Source organism: Arvicanthis niloticus, chromosome 6 (assembly GCF_011762505.2).
Source record: "Arvicanthis niloticus isolate mArvNil1 chromosome 6, mArvNil1.pat.X, whole genome shotgun sequence".
Classification (NCBI taxonomy): domain Eukaryota; kingdom Metazoa; phylum Chordata; class Mammalia; order Rodentia; family Muridae; genus Arvicanthis; species Arvicanthis niloticus.
Genome location: NC_047663.1, coordinates 1768934 through 1789978, shown reverse-complemented (window position 1 = coordinate 1789978; position 21045 = coordinate 1768934). Strand labels below are relative to the sequence as shown.

At 50.8% G+C, this 21045-nt stretch overlaps 1 protein-coding gene and 1 long non-coding RNA gene across 5 annotated transcripts; one reads left to right on the top strand and one right to left on the bottom strand.

Moving 5' to 3' along the window:
• Positions 1-1824: 1824 nt before the first annotated feature.
• On the bottom strand, positions 1825-9322 carry Notum (notum, palmitoleoyl-protein carboxylesterase). Of its 2 annotated transcripts, none has more exons than XM_034508073.2 (12): positions 8910-9322; positions 7783-8153; positions 6607-6659; positions 6432-6527; positions 6110-6170; positions 5750-5808; positions 5348-5450; positions 4434-4625; positions 4204-4304; positions 3616-3763; positions 2816-2863; positions 1825-2576 (listed from the first exon to the last, which is right to left on the bottom strand). In XM_034508073.2, the coding sequence occupies exons 2-12, from the start codon at positions 8124-8126 to the stop codon at positions 2270-2272; spliced, it is 1512 nt and encodes a 503-aa protein (XP_034363964.1). In that variant the 5' UTR covers positions 8127-8153; positions 8910-9322; the 3' UTR covers positions 1825-2269. The 2 variants fall into 2 exon arrangements, with proteins under 2 accessions (XP_034363964.1, XP_076791429.1); XM_076935314.1 differs by lacking the exon at positions 8910-9322 and adding an exon at positions 8578-8903.
• Positions 9323-9717: 395 nt separating this feature from the next.
• LOC143442577 (uncharacterized) lies at positions 9718-20796 on the top strand. Of its 3 annotated transcripts, none has more exons than XR_013110827.1 (3): positions 9718-11533; positions 18179-18276; positions 20693-20796. It is a non-coding gene; the product is annotated as an uncharacterized LOC143442577 (long non-coding RNA). The 3 variants fall into 3 exon arrangements; XR_013110828.1 differs by lacking the exon at positions 20693-20796 and adding an exon at positions 19068-19411 and having other exon boundaries at positions 18196-18276; XR_013110829.1 differs by lacking the exon at positions 20693-20796 and adding an exon at positions 19068-19411.
• The last annotated feature ends 249 nt before the right edge of the window (positions 20797-21045 follow it).

The window sequence follows — 21045 nt, the reverse complement described above, 5'->3', positions numbered from 1 at the left end:
ATTTCTGAGTTCGAGGCCAGTCTGGTCTACAGAGTGAGTTCCAGGACAGCCAGGGCTATACAGAGAACTCCAGTCTCAAAAAAAACAAAACAAAACAAAACAAACAAACAAACAAAACCACACCAAAACCAAAAATTACATATGTGAAATTTATTAGAGCAGTTTGAAGGTGTGCACAGATTAAAGGTAGATCTTCTCATCTCAAAAGATCTGAATTAAAAATGGGTCTTCCCGCTTCAAATGAATTAAGTGAGAAAAATACTCTCATAGCAGACAGTGGTGGCTCATGTCTTTAATCTCAACACTTTAATGCCTTTAATCCCTGAGGCAGAGGCCAGCCTGGTCTACAGAGTGAGCTCTGGGACAGCCAAGGATACACAGAGAGACCCTGTCTCAACAAATAAGGGGATTCTCACAGTGTACTTAGCCACTTGGGTTTTAGTCAGTTCCCCGTGGAGTTCAGTTGACAACCAAGAATAGCATCTGGGTTCATGTGCACCATGTGCATGCAGCAGCCACTGGAAACCAGCAGAGGGCATCAGACTTGGAACTGGAGTAACAGATGCATCATTATGTGGGTGCAGGGAACCCACCACTGCCTCTCAGGAAGAACAGCACTGCTCTTAACTGCTGAGTCATGGCTCTGGCCCCTTATGTGAAATCTAACTATACATTTCCTGGTTTTTGTTTTGTTTTGTTTTGTTTTTTCAATACAGGTTTTTCTCTATGTTCATCCCTGGCTGTTCTGGAACTCACTCTGAAGACCAGGCTGGCCTTGAACTTACAGAGATCTGCCTGCCTGTCTCCTTAGTGTTGAGGTTAAAGGTGAGCCCCACCCCCTGTTAATGTTCTTTTTGACATAGAATCTCTCTTTCACTGGGGCCTGGGACTCTTGATTAGGTCAAGCTTGCTAGGCAACAAGCCCAAGGATCCATTTTTCTTCTCTGTCTCCCTCAAGCTCAGATTACATATAATATATGCCACCAGCTCCAGTTTCTAATATGGGTGCCAGAGAACAAACTCTGGTCATTATGTTTGTTTGTTTGTTTTTTTTGTTTTTCAAGACAAGGTTTCTCTGTGTAGTCCTGGCTGTCCCAGAACTCAAAAATGCACCTGCCTCTGCCTCTGCCTCCCAGGTGCTGGGATAAAAGGAGTCTGCCACCACTCCTGACTGATCCTTATGTCTGTGTCTGTGTGCTGAGCATTTTACAGACTAAGTCGTAATCCCAGAACCCACCCATTCCAGGATACTTGGTGCCCTTTGACCTCTGTAAGCACCAGGCATAAGCCATCTTCCTGGAACCCACCCGTTCCAGGATACTTGGTGCCCTTTTGACCTCTGTAAGCACCAGGCATGCACACTGTGCACATACATACACACAGGCAAAACATTTATATGCATAAAATAATTCTAAAAAGAAAAGCTTTCTTGGTGTGGTGGTATCAGCCATTCGTCTCAGCACTTGGGAGGCAAAGGCAGGCCGCTCTCTATGAGTTCCAAGGTAGCCAGAGCTACATAATACAGAGACTGTGTCTCAATAAAGAAAAAAAAAGAAAAAAGAAAAGAAAGAAAAAGAAAGAAAACCAAGATGAACTGTAATCACAAATAATGGGAACAAGGTATCTGCTGAATGAATGAATGAATGAATGAATGAGTGAATGAGGCCTCCTTAGGAAGGGGGCTAACATGTGAAGTAGAGGTTAGTGAACATCCAAGAAGGCGTCAGAGGCTAGACTCCCTCCGGTCCCTCTTCTGGCCCCATGCTATCCTAGGAACGCATGCAAAATGAGAGGCCTGGCTCTTCAAATAAACAAGGCTCAGGGTGAGCTTCTGTTATCTTTTTTTTTTTTTTAATTATTAAGAAAAAATACATTACAAAACAATATCATCCATCATATATTTCTTAATTTCCATTTTTCTTTAAAAATTAAAGTAATAAAAAAGGTCACTTTATAAAATAATACAAAAGAACATGATCACTTGGGGGCTGTGAGGGGCTGTCTGAGAGGTTCAGGGGTCCAGTGCCTGCTCTGCTTCTGGCTCCCTCCCCAGGCTGGGCTGGGGACTAGGGAAACAGATATGGGGTGGGAAGGGTCCCTGGGCTCAGGGCAGACCACTCCTCTAGCCAGGCAGTGAAAGAGGACAGGCATCAGGCACCCACACCCAGGTGGATCCTGGGAGAGGCAGAAGGGGCTAGAAGTAGAGGTGAGTCACCCTGGGACAGCGAGTGGGCCAGCCCCTCAGTACCACCTCCTCTGCAGGGAGCCTCTAGTTCCCACTGCTCAGCATCCCAAGCAGCTTGCTGGGCTCCATCCCCTGCTGCTGAGCCACTGTCTGCACATCGAAGCCCAGGTGCATGAGGAACTGTGCCACATTCATCTCTTGCCCTGTGAACTGGTCCCGGATGGTAGGGCATGAGGGATTGCAGTGGGGCCAGGGGCAGCTGTCTACCAGGTGGTAAGGGCAGCCCTTCATGGGGGTTTTGCTGGCCTTATGGCTGTCATGGAAGCTCCGGTCCCAGCAGTGCAGTGCCCGAGGCAGTGAGGTCCCCTTCACCTGGACATCTGTCCAATAGCTGTAGAAAGAACCCAGGTGCAGGTCATCAAAACCATTGCTGTCATTGTTTGGGGCTACATTTCTGTCCAGCCATACAGCTGGTGTAGTAGCTTTGGAGGGTCCAGAAAGAAACAGTTTATACAGAGCCTCTAGAAGGGTCTCATGAAAAGGCATCTACTGGTTTAGGAGGGGCTTAAAGAGGCGTATGGAATTAGTACTATGTATGTAAACTACCCAGAACCTGTAGGAGATACTGACCTCCGTATGATGATCTCATGTGACAGGCAGGCAGGGGCAAAGCTGGCCCTGGTGGGGAGACAGACAATCAGCCTGAGTCCTACCCACAGCATAAGCTTTTCCAGATAAGCAGCCTTTCCTTTTGCTGTGTCTGGCCAGCTTCTCAATTGCCCTGGCCTTGGCTCCAGTACCCACATGCTCCATGCTGACCGACCCTTGACCTTTGGGTTTCCCAAACCTGTTTCATGTGCACCTCATCCAGCCAGAGTCTGCTGGGCAGTACCAGGAGGCTATCTTGAGCACACAAATTGTCTGCCGTGTTCTTTTCTTTCTTTCTTTTTTCTTTCTTTCTTTCTTTCTTTCTTTCTTTCTTTCTTTCTTTCTTTCTTCCTTTCTTCCTGTCTGCCTGCCTGCCTTCCTTCCTTCCTTCCTTCCTTCTTTCTTTTTAGCATGGGTCTCATATAGTTCAGGCTACCTCAAACTGGCTGTGTAGCCAAGATAAGATTTCTTATCTTCTTTCTATTTCTCAGATGCTGAGATTACAGGCAGGCATCACCATAGTGGGTGTACGTGGTGCTGGGTATTAAACCCACAGCTTTGTATGTTCTAGGCAAGCACAATACCTGATGATTTATGACCGCAGTCTGAAACCTCTATTTTATTTCTTTATTATCTAGCAGGGGTCTCACTATGTGACTAGGCTGGCCTTGAACTCATAGAAATCCACCTCCCTCTGCCTCTTAAGTGCCACCACGCCTGGCCTCAAGACCTCTATCTTTACGTCATGAGCCACCCAGCCCAGGTTCCTTGCACACACTCACTGTACATCCTTGAGTGTACCGCGCAGTTCTCGGCCCAGATTCTGGATGTATAGCCACTGGCCCTCCTGAACCGGCTGTCCAGTGAGATGCACGTTATCCACGGTCAGCTGAGCCTCATCAAAAAGCCACTGTACCACGAACACTGGGCCTGGGAGGAGGGTGAGGCACAGCTTGACCTGCGTCTGGGTTTCACCTCCTAGCCTGCTGCTAGCAGGCTCTCGACTAGCTAGGCTCCCAACAGCTCAAGATCCTGTGCCTTTCTTTTTTTCTAAAGAAAAAAACTTCCCACTGTCCTTTGGAAAGGGGCTGCGGGAACTATTTGGTAGCCTCAAAATACAGAAAGGAAGCATGTGGGTTTGTCTCTGATGCCATTACAAGTGATGCTAGTTTGCTTGGAACCAACAGTTTTGGTGCTAAAATAGGGACAGTCCCAAGTAAGTAGGAACGACTGTTTTTGCCTGCTGTAGGCATGACTACTTCTGTGGAATAGTATAAGGTCTCTGGTCCAGCCTCTCTAATTTCAGGACTGGTGTACAATTCAGGATACCCCACCACTTCCCAAATGCCTCCTCTGAACTGGCCACTCACAGCGCAGAGTCGGGTATACTTTGTAGCCAAAGAAGCAATTCCATTCCTCTCCTTCCTTGAACTGGCGCTGGCAGCGTTCTGGGACCATTCCACCCCAGTACCTGCAGCACAATCATAGGTTAGACTGTATGATCCTGGGGCACTCCTCCCCTTAAGATGCTACGTCACCCCAGGCCCTTTGTGCTAGACAGGGTTTTGGCGTGGGGGCTGGGCTCCCCGTCCCAGGGCACCTGATGCCACGGCGGATGGCCTCTGTGGGTGCACAGTTGATGGTATCAATGCAGTCTGATCTTCGGTACTGCTTGTTGTCCAGGAACCAGCCTGAGTCAGCCAGGCCCCGCACCTGGACAGATGGGTAGCCCAGCTCCTCCAGCAGCCCAGCCACGCGGTCCACATTCAACAGCACCCCGGTGCCCCCAGCGCTGAGGGAAGGCCAGACATAAGGCCAGGCAGCTGGGGTGGGGTGCTTGCTGTCCACCCAGAGCTGGTTTAGCCCCAGTCCTGAGGAAACACTGCCTCTGAACAATGCATTCTGACTTAGCCATGTTGCTTGTCCATGGGCAAGACACAGGGACCTGTCTCCCTCACGGTCTGGAGGCAGAGGACTGGTAGAGTTCTAAGCACTGGCCCACAGCTAAGACAGCCAGAACACAGAGCTGACTCTCCTTTCCCTCTCCTCCTGTATCAGTTTCCTTATCTGAAGAAGAAGATAAACTCCAGTGTATCGGGCTCCCTCATCCACTCAAGCACGCATTCTGTGCTCCTACTGGAACACTGTCATTGACCAGTTGGCGTCACCCCACCCTTCCCCGACACTGCATCCTGAAGAAGGGACATCAGAGCACACCTGACCACTACCTAGGCGGCTGCAGCCCAACAATCTTGAGAGTCCAGAAGCATTCTCTAAACAGTTCCCAGCTACAGAACACTCTGAGGGCAGACCTCTAAGCTGCCCCAAATGAGGCTGAACTTCCAGTGAAGGCTGGAGCCAGCAGGGCTCCGTGAGGATAGATTCCAGGCCTGCAGGTGGTTACCTTCCGGGTTCTCCCACACACACTCCACTCCACCCAAGTTCCAGAGCTGCCACAACAGCCCCTTCCTCCCTCCATACAAAGTCCTCCTCCCTTGGGCCCACCGAGCTTACCTGCTTCCAGCCAGCAATAGCGTCTTTGCCCCGCTCAGCCCTTTGACCAGGAGCTCCCGTACCACCTCCTGGATGATGAGGGAGCCCATGAAGGCATACTCATCTGTAGGGAGAAGGGGTAGCTTTAGGTGAAGTTAAACTCAGGGCAAGGTCTCCTACTCCATGAGGCAGGAGGATGGGCTTGGGCTCTTTCCAGAGATGGGGTAGGGGATGAGGTTGGCTGGGGGAGGGGTGATGAGGATCAAGGGCAGAAGGCCCTGCTAGGAGGTCCCTCAGGGGCCAGGTGAGCCACAGACAAGCATGAACCCTAAGGCATGCTACAAACAGGCTGAGAAAGTCTATATTTCCCACAAGTCTCACCACCCTGCCCTGTCTTAATGTGCTGGGAAGCCAGGGACTCACTCTTCTCAGACTTGGGTGAAGCCCCACTCCAAACGTCACTGGAGCAGTAGGGGATGAAGCTGTAACAGGGGATCAGGTGAGCCCACCATGGCCCTCTGTTGCCCAAATCTACCATGAAAGACCCCGAGAAAAACGCTGCCTGGGATAAGACCCTCAAGAAGGACCTCTGCAAGAAGGATCGTCACCCCCAGGAAGAACCAAGCCCTCTATTAAAGACCACCCCAAATATGATCCACACACAAAGGCCAGCTCCCAAGAATGGATCCCCACACTCAAAGTACTCCATAGGAAGAACCACTCCAGGAAAGACTCTCCCAGGAATGACGACCCCCCCCCCAAGGGAAACCCATGCTCTCTTACACCATATTGGCATTCCACCAGTGAGGGTTCTCCTCTGGCTGGGAGGATAGAATACCAGTACCTGGGGGAAACATGAAGAGGATATGCAGGTATGGGGACTTGCTTCTTGATAGCCCTGGCCTGAGGTGCACGGGTAGGGAATGATGGGAGGATGGACGGACTTAGCTATCATACCAAGAGGAGCTCTCCATGGTTTTAGTGACTCGGGGTCTATCTAGGATGGGGTTCCAGGGGTAAATGGGTCCTTCCTAGAAGACCTTACTTAGGAGAATCTGACTATTCTGCCACTTCCACCAGACCAAGCCGGTCTTGTGCTGCCGACCTGTGCGTGTGTGTGGCCAGTCTTTGGAGCTCATGAGGCGCCGCATGGTGCTGTATCTGGAGTCACAGTTCTCCCGGTTGAAGCAATACCAGCCGCCTGCAGGCACAGGCATCAGGCTTCGTTCCACGAGTCCAGAAGACCCCTCCTGCCCCACACCTCAGCCCCTGGATCCTACCTTCCAGAAAGAGCAACCACCGTCGACTGCCCTTGGACTCCTTCAAATAGTAGCTGCAGGAAAGGCGCACAAAACATGCGGTCAGGTGGGGATACCTGAGCCACTTTCTTTCTCTACCCTCATCCCCAAACCAGAATCCTCAACCCGCTTTTCCCACTTCGGTGCTGAAAGGGTCATTCCACCTGTTGCCGGGAGCTCACCACAGCCGCGCGGGGGCGCCCGCCGCCAATCGCAAACTGAACGTACAAGCTGGTGAAACCCCACTGATTCCCCAGAGGTGGCGACAGCGGGTGGGTGGATGGAGGGTCGTGTGGTCCGTGGAAAATTCCCACAGCCCGCCCCGCATGAGACCCGCGTTAACCTTGGCACCGGTGACTGTCGAAGAGGTGCACTCTCGAGCACGCAGTGGCACTTGAATAATGAGAAATATGCCAGGGCTAGAGGCCCAGGAACCCGTAGTGCTAAGGAGGGCAGCGAGGAGGAGTTGCAGGAGCCACCGAGGCAGTGCTACAGCCTCCTATTAAGGCCCAGACTAACATGGATCAACTGAGCGCGTGCGCATCCAGAGACCCTTCTGACCTCCCAGCTTTATCTGTGTTCTCTGCTACTTCAAAGCTGAGTGCCTGTGTGAATGCAGCACCTGGAGCCTTCGGTCCCTCTTGTACCCTACTCCTTGCTCCCGTGCTCGGATTCCTGACTGTCCCGAGCCAATCTGCTATGCACAGAGGGAACCCTGAGACAGAAACCTCCTGTCCTTCAGGGTTGCCTCTTTCTACTGGAGACATGGCCACTCTGGGACTGCAGTCTCTTTTTCTGTCCGACGACCTGAACTTTCAAAGGCGGGTGCACGGTGGCCAAGAGGTCAGCACCTGAGTTGGCCTCGGACCAGAGCTTCAAGAGCTGCCCCCTCCCCCGCTTTGGGAGGCTCCAAGCCAGGCTCTCCCCAGGGCTAGCAGCTCTAGACTGCCCGAGTGGGAACCCTTTCCTCTAGGGATCAGATCAGCCATTGAAAATAGGAAGGGTACAGTGCAGTCTCCGCGTTTGTGCGCGCGCAGGGAGGCAAAGGATGCGAGCGTCACCAGTGATGGGATGACTGCGAGCCAGGCGCGGAGCACCGGTGGGGCCAGCCAAGCCAGGTTGACAGCCTCCCGGGGTCCTGCCCAGCGCCGGCCTTACCCGGCGGGGCTGCCGTCATTGCAGGTCACCGACGTGTTCAGCAGGAGGTTAAGGCGCAGGTCTTCATTGAGCTGCTGCGCAGAGCAGGGATACAGGGACTGTGCCAGGCTCTTGACTTGCGCCATAAAGCTGTCCATGTTGCCCTCCACTGCCGTGAAGTCCAGCGGGAAGCTCTCCACCGGCTGCCCGGCGCCCGGCGCCACCTCAGCCCGCTGTGGGGGCGGCGGCGGGGGCGGCGGCTGGGGTGGTTGCTGGCCACGGCGCCTCCAGGTCTTCCTGCCCTCGCTGCCCCCAACCCAGTGCAGCAGGCCCAGCAGCAGCAGCACGCGCACCTCTCCGCCCATGGCAATGTCACTCCGGCCTGGGGCCACCTGCGGAGAGCGGACGGCCGTGAGGCGTCGGCGGCTCGGGGCGCCGGGCCAGGGGGCGAGCAAGACACTGCTGCTCCTCCGCCCGGGCTCCCGCGCGTTGTCCCTGCCCCGGACGGCGGAGTGGGCTCTCGGCGTCGAGGCTCTGGAGTCGGGCGCCACCGGCCTCCGCAGCTCGGGCTCCGCGCGTAGCCGGCCGAGGGCAATGCAGACTCTGGGTGCGCTGGCTCGGGCCCGCGCCAATGAGCGGCGGGGGCCGAGCTGGGCGTAGTTTGCGGGGGCCGCGGCAGCCCGGGTGCCCGCGCGTTAGAAGTGCCGCCACCGCCCGGGCGCGGCGGGGGGGAGGGGGCTGCGCTCACTCTTTTCTTGGCGGAGGCTTAGCCTTTTCTTCCCAAACCACAAGCCTGACGGAGGGGCCTGGACTAACCCGTTGCGGCCGCCGGAGGCGCTCCGGGCCCGGCTCCGTGGGGGGCAGCGCGGCCGGGCTGGCCCGGGGCAACTCCATTCTCCGCGGCCAGCTCGGCGCCACTGCCCCCGCCCTCGGAGCGCCCCGGGGGCCGGGAGGAAGAGGCCTTTCCGCACCGGGGGCGCCCTGCGGATTGCGCAGCTGCCCGGCCCGACGGGTCAGGGCGCAGGGTGCGAACGTCCACCTGGAGCCGCTGGGGCCTTCCCTCCCGCGCCCGAGCTCAGTGCGTTCGTGGGAGACTCGCACTCGCGCCCCCTCCGCACACTTCGCACCGCCCAGAGTCCTGCGCTCACCGTAGGTCCTCGTAGTTGCTGGAGCTGCTCTTTCCCGCTGGTGCGCCCGGCTGCGCTGCGCTCCCTCTCTGGCGCTGGCGTAGAGCCGCCGGAGACTTTTATCCAGCGGGGCCCCCGGGATCAAAGCGGCGGCGGACACAGGGCTCCGCGCCGAGGGGCCGGTAGTAGCGGCGCAGGGGGGGCCTCTGCGAGGAGCGGACAGGTGGGGCCCAAGGCCCGGCTTTCGGGGTCGACCTGCAGGAAGGATCGGACGTGTGACTTCAGCCCGCCGGAGAGTCTCCCCATCTTGTGCCGGGAGCCCGCAGATGTTAGGAGACATGTAGGTCAGAGGCGGTACTGCTACTTAACAGGGTTGGTAGGCTTTGCTGTAAAGTCCCTTGCTGCTGCACCCCATGAAGAAGACCATTAAGAACCTCTCCCTGCCCCAGACGCCACTGGAGGAGAAGAAAGCTGAGGATCAGAGAATTTGCCAGTTTGGAGACCTCCTTGCATCTGCTAAGTCACCTCACCTAGTGTAACCACCTCCTCCACACATCCTGAGGCTCAGGTGACCAGCGAGAATGAAATTCCTGTCAGAAATCAAAACTGGGAGCCAACTTTGGCGTGCGGCGGAACTCACAGACAAGAAGATTTCTGCAAGTTTTAGGCCAGCCATGGCTACACAGTGAACTTCTAAAGTTAAATAACTGAATAAATAGTTAAAAGTCGCGAGAGTAGTACTGGTGGCGATGGTAGTCGTGGTCAAACTGGCTGCACAAAACCAAGCATACCCACCCTAAGTGCACCACAAGCCAGCCGCTTGTTTTTTTCTCTACCTTCTGCCTGCAGTCTGGTAGTGTTTTTCTAGAGACAGGAAACACACCTGCCTCGGGACAAGGGTCCAAACCTTGGGCAAGGCTTCTACAGCCCTCATTCTAATTCTTGACAGGAGGAGCCTGCTTCCTCTAGTGGGTACCTGCTGCAACTCCCAGGGAGGAGTCTTAGGGAGGAGTCAGGAAGGATGCCACCTGTGCTGCAGAACCAACATGCTGCTGTTCTCCAGGCTGAGTGATGAGATGCAGGAAGCAAGTATATATATTTTCATTCACAGCAGGCCAGCTTTCCTAAGATCCAGCGAGAAGCCAAAGAGAAGGGTAAACTACAGAACCCAAAATGAGTCTGCCTGCAGGTCAGATGTGCTGGATCCACTCGGGGAAAAACACACTGGAGTCTGCTCATGGGGGCATCTGATGTGTATTCTGTTTCTAGATGGGACCTGAGTTCAGAGGAGCTGAGAGACGCACCAAGGTCTACTCATTCAGAAGCTCACCTTTGGGCTGGAGAGATGGCTCAGTGGGTAAGAGCGCTTGCTGCTCTCACAGAGAACCCAAGTTCAATTCCCAGAACCCACATGGTGGCTCAAACTGTCTGTAACTATTTCCAGGGAATACAAAGCCATTATCTGACCTCCTCCTTGGGCACTGGGCACACACTTGGTGCACAGATACATATGTGCAGGCCAAACACCCATACACATACAAATAATAACTTTTAAAAAGTAAGGAAAAAAAGAAATCCACATTTGCTATCTCTCTGTTGTTGGACCAGCTTGAAGTCTGTGCTTGGGACTGGCCAAGGGCAGCAGCTCCATCATTCTGAGATGTCCTTTTAAAGCCTTTATCCTTGGTAGCCAAGGCTACTGGAATAGAAGCTTTGAGCAAGAACTTACACTGGAAGACTCCTACCCTGGGAGCCTGTTATTCCAACTCTCAGCAGAGAAATACTAACTTCCAGCTGGGTGGCATGCTGCACAGGGCTAGGCTGCCAATCCCTGGCCCTGAGCCATTTCCTGGTGGGGAGATTTTGGGAAAGGCCCATGACCTCTCTTTGTGCCTCCGTTTCCTATTCTTTAAAGTGAGGCAGTGACCGTATGTCTGTTGGAGGGTTGTTGTGGGATTACAGGAGCCCAAGCATGAAAGTGCTCAGCGGGGCGGTGGTTATGATTGCCAAAGAAATTCCAGAGCAAGCCAAGGACATGCATATTCGACCCTCTGGCCTTCGCTGTGACGTGATTCAGTCTGCACATCAAACCATAATGGGCTTGTGTTTGGTTTGTTTAACACTAGTAGCAGAAAAAGGGGTTCCAACCAGAACTTTCCTTAACATCCATGCCCTCGCTCTCAGGCTTCCCTCCCTCCTTATAAGTGTCTGCTACGGGCCCTGCATAAACCCCTGTCCTTCTCCTATCTTAAACAGGCTGATTTTATGTTCCCCTGAGGCCGACTATGTGCATGTCCTCTGCACCAGAGTTTTCAGTATCCTAAGTGTGGGGAAGTCTTTCCAGAATTCAGGTTCTTTAAGAAAGACCCTAGATACTTCTGCTTCCAGTTCATCGATACCAAAACCCGAGGCCATTGTAACTAACCCTCACCACCTTATGGAAGACCCACCAGCACCACGTCAGATACTGCTTTTTGACAACTTGAGTGGATATGAGCAAAAACATGCAAAATAACAAGTATTGGTGAGGGCGAGAAGAAACCGGATCTCTGTGTGCAGCTGAGAGTGGTACCGAGTGGTCGTTGAGTGGCCCCTCCATAAGTCCAGCGGGACATCACCATCTGACCCAGCACCTCCACTCCTAGGTACGGACTTTGAATTGGAAGCAGGTGTTCAAACAAAAGCTGGTATGCAAGTGTTCAGAGCAGTGCAATTCACAATGGCTGAAAGGTAGATGCCGCTCAAAAGCCCACCAGTGTGGTTTCTTTCTACAGTGGGAAGAGCTTCAGCCATAAAAAGGAGATTCTGACCTATGCTACAGTCTTAAAAACACTATGCTGAGTGAGGCAACCCAGATACAAAGGATTCATGCTGTGTGGTTCTATAGACATGATATCCCCAGGAAGGGTGAATTCACAGGGACAAAGCCACACCACAGGCTGCCAGGAGACCTCAAAGATTAGGGAATTAAGGAGTGCCTGTTGACAGGTGTGCTTGTGTCTTTGGGGATGATGAAGATATTCTGAAACTGTGGGGATGGTTGCACACGATGTAGGTCTACTGTGGGGATGGTTGCACACGATGTAGGTCTACTGTGGGGATGGTTGCACACGATGTAGGTCTACTGTGGGGATGGTTGCACACATTGTAGGTCTACTGTGGGGATGGTTGCACACATTGTAGGTCTACTGTGGGGATGGTTGCACACATTGTAGGTCTACTGTGGGGATGGTTGCACACGATGTAGGTCTACTGTGGGGATGGTTGCACACATTGTAGGTCTACTGTGGGGATGGTTGCACACGATGTAGGTCTACTGTGGGGATGGTTGCACACATTGTAGGTCTACTGTGGGGATGGTTGCACACATTGTAGGTCTACTGTGGGGATGGTTGCACACATTGTAGGTCTACTGTGGGGATGGTTGCACACATTGTAGGTCTACTGTGGGGATGGTTGCACACATTGTAGGTCTACTGTGGGGATGGTTGCACACGATGTAGGTCTACTGTGGGGATGGTTGCACACATTGTAGGTCTACTGTGGGGATGGTTGCACACATTGTAGGTCTACTGTGGGGATGGTTGCACACATTGTAGGTCTACTGTGGGGATGGTTGCACACATTGTAGGTCTACTGTGGGGATGGTTGCACACGATGTAGGTCTACTGTGGGGATGGCTGCACACATTGTAGGTCTACTGTGGGGATGGTTGCACACATTGTAGGTCTACTGTGGGGATGGTTGCACACATTGTAGGTCTACTGTGGGGATGGTTGCACACATTGTAGGTCTACTGTGGGGATGGTTGCACACATTGTAGGTCTACTGTGGGGATGGTTGCACACATTGTAGGTCTACTGTGGGGATGGTTGCACACATTGTAGGTCTACTGTGGGGATGGTTGCACACATTGTAGGTCTACTGTGGGGATGGTTGCACACGATGTAGGTCTACTGTGGGGATGGTTGCACACATTGTAGGTCTACTGTGGGGATGGTTGCACACATTGTAGGTCTACTGTGGGGATGGTTGCACACATTGTAGGTCTACTGTGGGGATGGTTGCACACGATGTAGGTCTACTGTGGGGATGGTTGCACACATTGTAGGTCTACTGTGGGGATGGTTGCACACATTGTAGGTCTACTGTGGGGATGGTTGCACACATTGTAGGTCTACTGTGGGGATGGTTGCACACATTGTAGGTCTACTGTGGGGATGGTTGCACACATTGTAGGTCTACTGTGGGGATGGTTGCACACGATGTAGGTCTACTGTGGGGATGGTTGCACACATTGTAGGTCTACTGTGGGGATGGTTGCACACATTGTAGGTCTACTGTGGGGATGGTTGCACACGATGTAGGTCTACTGTGGGGATGGTTGCACACATTGTAGGTCTACTGTGGGGATGCTTGCACACATTGTAGGTCTACTAAATGTTGTAGAGTTGTGACACTTCATAGCATTAGGTCCCTGTTACTTGAGTTTCGCCTTTTAAAAAAGTCCAAAAATTGTAGTACTGATGCACACCGTTCCTTTGTGAGGTAGATGGGAGAGGATCAGGGTTTAAGGCCAGCCTCAGTTACACAGAGTTTGATAGTTGCTACAGGAGAACTTGCCTCAAAACAAGCACAAGTCACCAAGTTTGACAGCAGCTTGGCACAGGACAAGAGTACCTGGACCGAGCCTGAAGCCAGGTAAATAGGTTGACTGGGATAGCACAGGCTGGTCTTCACAATTCTCTTCATAGCTGGAAATCAAACGGGGGTTGGGGTAAGGGTAGGGGGCTTCTTTCTGTATTAGCATGCTGGCCTATGGTCTCCGAACTTTTCCTTTCCTCTAAGTACCTGCTTCACAGTCCACACCAAGTGAGACAGGTTGCTGGGGGCAGGATGTGGTCTCAGTGGACATGTGATGAGCAACAGCTGTCATGGTGGGTATTGCTGGCACCTCAGGGAACAGGGTGGTCTGAGGTCCTATGTACAGGAAGCTTGTGGACTGGGAGGATGAGTCAGACTTGGGACAATGTTACAAGTCACCTTGCTAGGGTGGCTCCCTTAGAGTTACCCTTGTGATATTCAAAACATCAGATACTAGACAAGGGTTGTCCCCTTCCCCGCTCTTGGCTGCTCCACTGCCTTACTGAGATGTGTACTGCCTGGCTCCCATTAGAACTGGTGGTGGATGCATCTGTCTAGCTCAGATCTAGTGTGTGCCCAGTAGCAAGGGTTTCTGAAGCAAGGTACTGTGCATTTTCAGAACGATACCTCAAGAACAGGTTAGGAGTTCAGGGTTTTGTTCTGGGTTCTGGGGAGAAGGATAGATAAACATAGAGTTAAGTACCAAGAGTTACAGCCCTTACCTAGTCAGGCAGAGCCCATCCTGGGAAGGAGCCAAGATGGGACATTTCACAAAAGAGCTAAGGTCTGTGTTAAGCTGATCTCCAGTGCTGGGAAGGAGGAGTGCGTGGTAGAGGCAGATGGTAGCACATGAGTCCCATCTGAGACCTTCTGTGGGATCCAACAGATGAATGACCTGGTTAGAAGGCTGGGCCAGTGGGAACTAGCATGTCCAGCAACTCCAGACCCAGTTCCCTTGCCCGGATGTGGGACTGGCCTCCTTCCTGTGTCTTTTCCCAGCCCCCAGCCTTCACTCTTACCCAGCTCTGTGTTTCAGCTGCTACCTTCTGCTGTCTGGGGCCCAGCTGTTGTACACTGGTCTCAGCCACCAGGCTTCACATGAGCCATCTGGGTGGTTCTGCACTCCAGCTGCTGGCCTCTGAGGCCCAAGTGAGCAAGAAATCTGGGCAGGATAGCCTCTTGTCCCATTAGCCTGCTCTGAGGGGAAGCTCCGAAGATCCCACCTCTAGCTCTTTGTCTGTGCTGGGGCTCAAAGCCAGGAAGATGCTGAAACTAAGCCTCTTTTAGTTTCTCCCCAAAGCTGTCATCTCTGTACCCATATTCATTAGCTTACTTCCCCTGGGCTGGAGGAAAGCACCTCACTAAGGATGACAAGCTCTCTAGCTTGTCGTTGGAAACTGACCTCCCTGAGACTCTCAGTTCTGGCTCTGGGAAAACAGCATGGTAGCCATCTGACGGTAGCATCGAGTAGCTTTGAAGTTAGTTGGCAGAAAGAGCTGTTGCTGTTCCTAGGAGTCAGAGTTCCTTCACTGGGAGCATGAGAGTCCTGAGCCCGAGGCCCTACAGCCCCTCAGTGGTGAACCAGTATGTGGGAGCATCAGCATCAGCAGCTTAGCGAACTGAGGCTCCTTGGACCTTACTGATGTCTCTGCAGTACCTGTTCCTACCAGGACCTCTGCAGCAAAGGCCTGTCCTAGCCATTTCCTTCCCCTGGCAGACAGACCAGTGGGAGGACCCTGCTGGATGCTGGGCAGTGACATGGGCTAACTGGAGGCTCACTAGGGTGGACACATTCCCAAGCTGGGAGGAAGGGTGTAAGCCTGGAAAGGGGTCACAGCTTATCTGTGGAACTTCTTGGGGTGCCCTCCGGAGCACCCTGAGATACCTAGTATATGTCCTTGATCCTGAATGGACAAAGCTGCTAGCAGCCTCCTAAGAGCTGCAGGCTGGTACTAAACCCCCAGCTGTTCAGTTGCTGGCCCCCAGGTGCCTGAAGCAACAGACTCTACAGGCCAATCCGGGTGCCATGTGACCTCCAGCTCCCTCTTTCCAACCCTGTGATCCTCCGGCAGGCTTGCACACGTGGCCTCTGGGGAGACAGAAACAAACTCTCAGATCTTGCCACTGGGAACCTTTCAGCGCTGGAGGCTGCGGATGCTTCTCTTAAAGGGCCATGTCACTTTAATTCAAAGCAGATCCTTGGAACAGCTGTCTAGCTGCTGGCAGGAGGAAGGAGGAGGGAGATGGGCTGGCAACAGAAGGAAGGTATCCTCAAAAAGGATGCTAGGTTTATTCTCAGAAGTAGTTAAAGCAGAGGCAGATAGAGCTAAGGAGCAGGTCCAGCTCTCGGGTGCTTCCTTCTTTCAGTAGCCGGGAGAAGGCCTCTTCTCTCACAGGTGAAGCTGAACAGGTCCCTAAGCAGTGGGTTGACTATTCTTGTAGCCTGACCCCTGGAAATGTATAACAGTGTGTGTGTGTGTGTGTGTGTGTTTCAAGGCAGGGTCTCTTTATACTGGCCTGACCATCCTGGGACTCACTCTGTAGACCAGTCTGCCTTCAAACTCAGAGATCTGCCTGTTTCTGCCTCCTGAGTGCTGGGATTAAAGGCGTGCACCACCACCATGTTGCCATTGGGCATATTTAATGAAGAAATGACATGGTCTCTTTTGTATATCAAACAGGACCTGAGATTCTTACTTGACCAGGTGCCCTGCCTGTAGACCGCTCACTGAGGTCAGACATGGATAGCTCTGTGCATTAGATGATTCAGACAGGCATTCATGCACCTGATCCTGAACTGGGCACAGGGACCTAGACAGAGGGAGTGCTTCTCAGCTAGGTGGAAAATTTCAATTTGGCTGTCTTGCTCCAGTCATTCCACTGACTAGGGGGACTCTGAGCCACTGCTGTCCATGAGGGGACTCAGTTCTTGATTCATGTAAGAAGGAGGAGATGACAGACAGCTACAGGTGGTTCCCCAAGCATCTTTTTTTTTTTTTTTTTTTTTTTTTTTTTTTTTTTTAAGATTTATTTATTTCATGTGAGTACACTGTCGCTTTCTTCAGACACACCAGAAGAGGGCGCCAGATCCCATTACAGATGGTTGCGAGCTACCATGTCTTTGCTGGGAATTGAACTCAGGACCTCTGGAAGAGCAGTCAGTGCTCTTAACCACTGAGCCACCCCTCCAGCTCTCCTCTAAGTATCTTGACATACATATTTGCTGTTTTTTCAAAGAGAAACAGAGGCTATGGAATAAAATTGGCTTTTTGTGGGTGATCAAGGGTCGGGAGGAATGGGTCAGGGTAAGTCTTGTTTTGTACTTACAATTTCTGAATCAAATAAAAAATTAATTTGAGACAGTGTCTCACTATATAGCCCTAGCTGTCCTGAAACTCTTTTTGTGTACCAGGCTAGCTGCTAACTCATAGACAGCCACCTGTCTCTGCCTAGAGAGTGCCAAATATTCTGTAAGTCAGAACAAGGTGGAAAAAACCCAAACTTTAAAATTCAGTAAAAATAAAAATAAATAACCATAAATCAAACCGTTACCCTAACCTAACTGTGATATGTAGCTATATATGTCAAATGGCAAAGGGATGACGGTTGCCTGTGGACCACTCTCTAGCTACATCTGTAGGGTTGCTTCTGGGATCAGCAGATTTGCTTTTCCCAAGGTAAGCAGCACCATGCAGTGCACTGGGGGCTGGGACACACGTGATGGCAGGGAAAGAGCAGATTCCTTCTTCTTCCTTTCTCCCCTCCTCCTGTCCCCTCCTCTTCCTCCTGTTCTTCCCTTTCTTCTCTTCTTCCTCCTTTCCTCCTCTTCCTCCCCATCTTCTTACCCCCTCCTCCTTCTTTCCCAAGACAGTGTTTCTGTGTGTAGCCCTGGCTGTCCTGGACTTGTAGACCAGGCTGGCCTCAAACTCACAGAGATCCTCCTGTCTCCACGATTGAGTCCTGGGGCTAAAGGTGTGTGCCACAAAGCCTAGCTTTTTCTTTCTTCCTGACCTGGGATGTCCAGCTCCGCTCTTTGCCAGTGGTAGAACACCTGCTTCTAAGCCTTTAGATTTCAGGATGTAGCAGCAGCGGCAGCCTGTAAGTCACCGATTCTCCTAGCTCCCCCACCTACCGACAACATCAGACCCTTAGGATCAGCTCCCTCCAAACCAATGTCTGCACCTGTTAGGTGTTTGCTTTTGTTTGTTTTCAGACAGGGTTTCCCTCTGGATTTCTAACTAGCCTAAAGGTCACTAGAAGCCTGTGGCAGCTTCAGATTTGTAGTGACCTTCTGCCTTGGCATCCCAAAAGTTTGCTTCTTTGGAGACCCATCATATATCACTCTGACCTAATTATGGAAAAAATTAAGTAGTTTTCCACTAATATTTATTTATTCACTTTCCTCTTTAGATGAGTGGGGTCTCACTATGTTGTTGAGAGTGAGTGACTTTTAGCCCTCCAGGCTCATGTGATTTTTCTGTCTTAGTCTCTCAAGTAGCTATCGGAGACTACAGGTGCACACCGCTCCCTGCATCAAATTTTAGAACATAATATTCTGTATTTTTCCTTCTTTAGTGAGATATAGTCTAAGGACAAAAATAACTACAAAGATATCTTTAATCTCATTCTCTCTTTCTCTGAGACAGGGTCTTCTGTATTTCAGGCTGGCCTCAACTTGCTATGCAATGGAGGGTGACCTTGATCTGAGCTTCCTGCCTCCATCTCCTGAGTGCTGGGGTAACAGGTATGTACCATTGTGGTGCAAGACTTTGAAACTAGGATATTATGCATGCCGAGTAAGCACCCATACAACTAAGCCATAATACCAGTCTTTGTCTTTGTTGTTCGGTTTGTTTCTTTGTTTTTTTTTTTTTTTTTTTGTTGTTGTTGTTGTTGTTTATTTGTTTTTAAGACAGGGTTTCTCTGTCATCGATGAAGGTCCAGAACTCACTCTGTAGACCAGGCTGACCTCGACTTCAAAGATCTGCCTGCTTCTGCCTCCGAAGTGCTGAGATTAAAGGCAAGCACCACCACCCCTTTTGGTTTTGATAGGTCAGGGTCTTCCCATATATACATGGCTGTCTAGAACTTGCTGTATGGCTGAGGTTGGCCTCAAATTTAATCATGTTTTTGCCTCTTAAGTTCTGGGATTATAGACATGTGCTACCTCAACTGGTGTGTGCACTCAAGCCTCACATACTTGTGAGGGTAGAAGCTGTTGTGGGAGCCTGTTCTCTGCTTCCACAGTGGGTTCTGGACTTCGAATTTAGATGCTGACCTTGCATGGGCTCATGGTACCAACTCAGCATTGTTTTCTTCATCTAAAGTCTCACTCTGTAGCCTAGGCTCCCCGGGTCTCACAGTGTACTTCAGGCAGACCGAAAACTTACCCCTCTTGCCTCAGCCTCCCCCATGCTGGGACTGTAGGTTTGAGTCACTGTGCCCAGTTATACATTCCTTATTGTTGTTTGTGATGATGTTGTTACAGTAGCTCTGAAATGCTTTAGTATTTTTTTTTAATTTTTTCTTTTGTAGTGCTGGGGTTCAAACTCCAGATCTTGTAAAGACAATCTACCCCTCTATCCGTGCAATGTATCTTCAAATAGAAGATTTAAGAAGAATACTATAACTGAACATTCTCACTGCAGAAAAGAGAGCTTGTATTGAAAGATACAGATTTCTTTATTATTTATCTTTTGAGACAGGGTCTTTCTAGCCCTGGCTGTCCTGGAACTTACTATGTAGACCACGTTGTAAGATTTCAAATGCAAAGATCTCCCAGTCTCTGCCTCCCAAGTGTACCCCCAAGCCCTATTTCATATATTGTATATTAGAAAATGTCCTTGTCCCTAGAAAATAAACATTAAAGAAGTATTCAGTGACAAAGAAGCACAATGCATCAACTTACTCTTTACTTTTATTTTGTGTGTGTGTAAGCTATGTGCCTTCCAGTGCCATCAGAGGCCAGAACAGGGGCTTGGGTCCCCTGAAGCTTGAGTTACAGGGATTTGTGAGCTGCCTGATATGGGTGCTGGGAATCAAACTCAGGTCCTGTGACAGCATAGTAAGCGCTCTTAGTCAGTGTACTGACTAAAAGATGTTCTTTGTACTGTTCTTATATCATTCTAAATCTGAAGTAAATAGAAACTGGGTCAGATATGCTGCCACACAGCTGTCATCTCTGCATTTGTAGGTCACCACTTCAAGGTCAGCCTGGTCTACACAGGGTGAGACAAACAGTCAAAGATGGTGGCATATGCCTGTGATCCCAGCAGTTGCGAGGTGGAGGCAGGATCAACAGTAGAAGGCAGCTTAGGCTACAGGAGACACTATCCAAAACAAAACAACAAAGACAAACACAGAGGATTTAAAGTCACCCCTCACAAGAAGCATAGCAGCCAGCATGAAGGCAGTCATACTGACTACATTTAGGTCAATTTGAACATGAAAAAACCAAAACCAAAACCGAGAACAACAACAACAAAACCCAAGCCTACAATGAAAAAAAAAAAGACATGAGGGGGCTGGAGAGGTGGCCCAGAGGTTAAGACCACTGGATGCTCTTCCAGGGGACCCAGGTTCAAGTCCCAGCACCCACATGGTAGTTCATAGCTATCTATAACTCTAGTTCTAAGGGATTTGATGCCTGCATCTGGCCTTTGCTGGAACCAAGGGAATGCTTGTGGTGTATAGATATGCTTTCAGGCAAAACATCCACACACATAAAATATAAAAAGGAAAAAAACTAAAAAAAATAAGAAAAGAGAAAAAAGTAGAAAAAAGACAGAATTCACATTAATATGTAGGAATCTTTTTTTGTTTGTTTGTTTTTAAAGATGTTTTTCTTTTTCTATTTCTTGGTTTGTGTGTGTGTGTGTGTGTGTGTGTGTGTATCCCTGGCTGTACTGGAACTCACTCTGTAGGCTGGCCTCGAACTCAGAGATCTGCCTGCCTCTGACTCTGGAGTGCTAGGATTAAAAGCACCACCACTGCCCAGAACCACCCTAGAGATAGCACCACCCACAATGGGCTGGGCCTTCCCACAGAGACAGTACCACCCACAATGGGCTGGGCCCTCCCACATCAATCACTAATTAAGAAAATGCCCCACAGCTAGATCTTGTGGAGTCATTTTCTCATTTGAGGTTTCCTTCTTTCAGATGACTCCAGCTTGTGTCAAATTGACACAAAACTCGCCCGGACAGTTGTCAAGGAAATAAATGAAAAGCACTCATTCATCAGTTGGTGTTAAAACTGTTGCATAAATAAATGTGGGAAAAACCATGGCCTTGCAGTCTTAAAGAATTGGCCCACAGCTGACTTATTTACTACCCAAGGAACGAGGGACCTTGACTATGGAGGACTGTGACTTTAAGTGGTCAATTTTCACACACTCACTTTCAGAACACACTGTATCTCTTGAGGGTCTGCCATTTTTCTCACTACACCTCTCTAAATGTTTTGCCAGAGGAGGATTCTAACTGTGGAGCAGTTGAAAGAAAGCAGGCTTGAG

What these genes read in the sequence shown, in the direction of transcription:
- Notum (XM_076935314.1), bottom strand. Translation starts at nt 8,655, where the DNA reads ATGGAGTTGCCCCGGGCCAGCCCGGCCGCGCTGCCCCCCACGGAGCCG. An exon ending in AATGACGGCAGCCCCGCCGG is followed by an intron (nt 6,660 to 7,782) that starts GTAAGGCCGGCG and finishes CCTTTCCTGCAG; the next exon opens with CTACTATTTGAAGGAGTCCA. An exon ending in TGGTGGAATGCCAATATGGT is followed by an intron (nt 5,809 to 6,109) that starts GTAAGAGAGCAT and finishes CCCCTGTTACAG; the next exon opens with CTTCATCCCCTACTGCTCCA.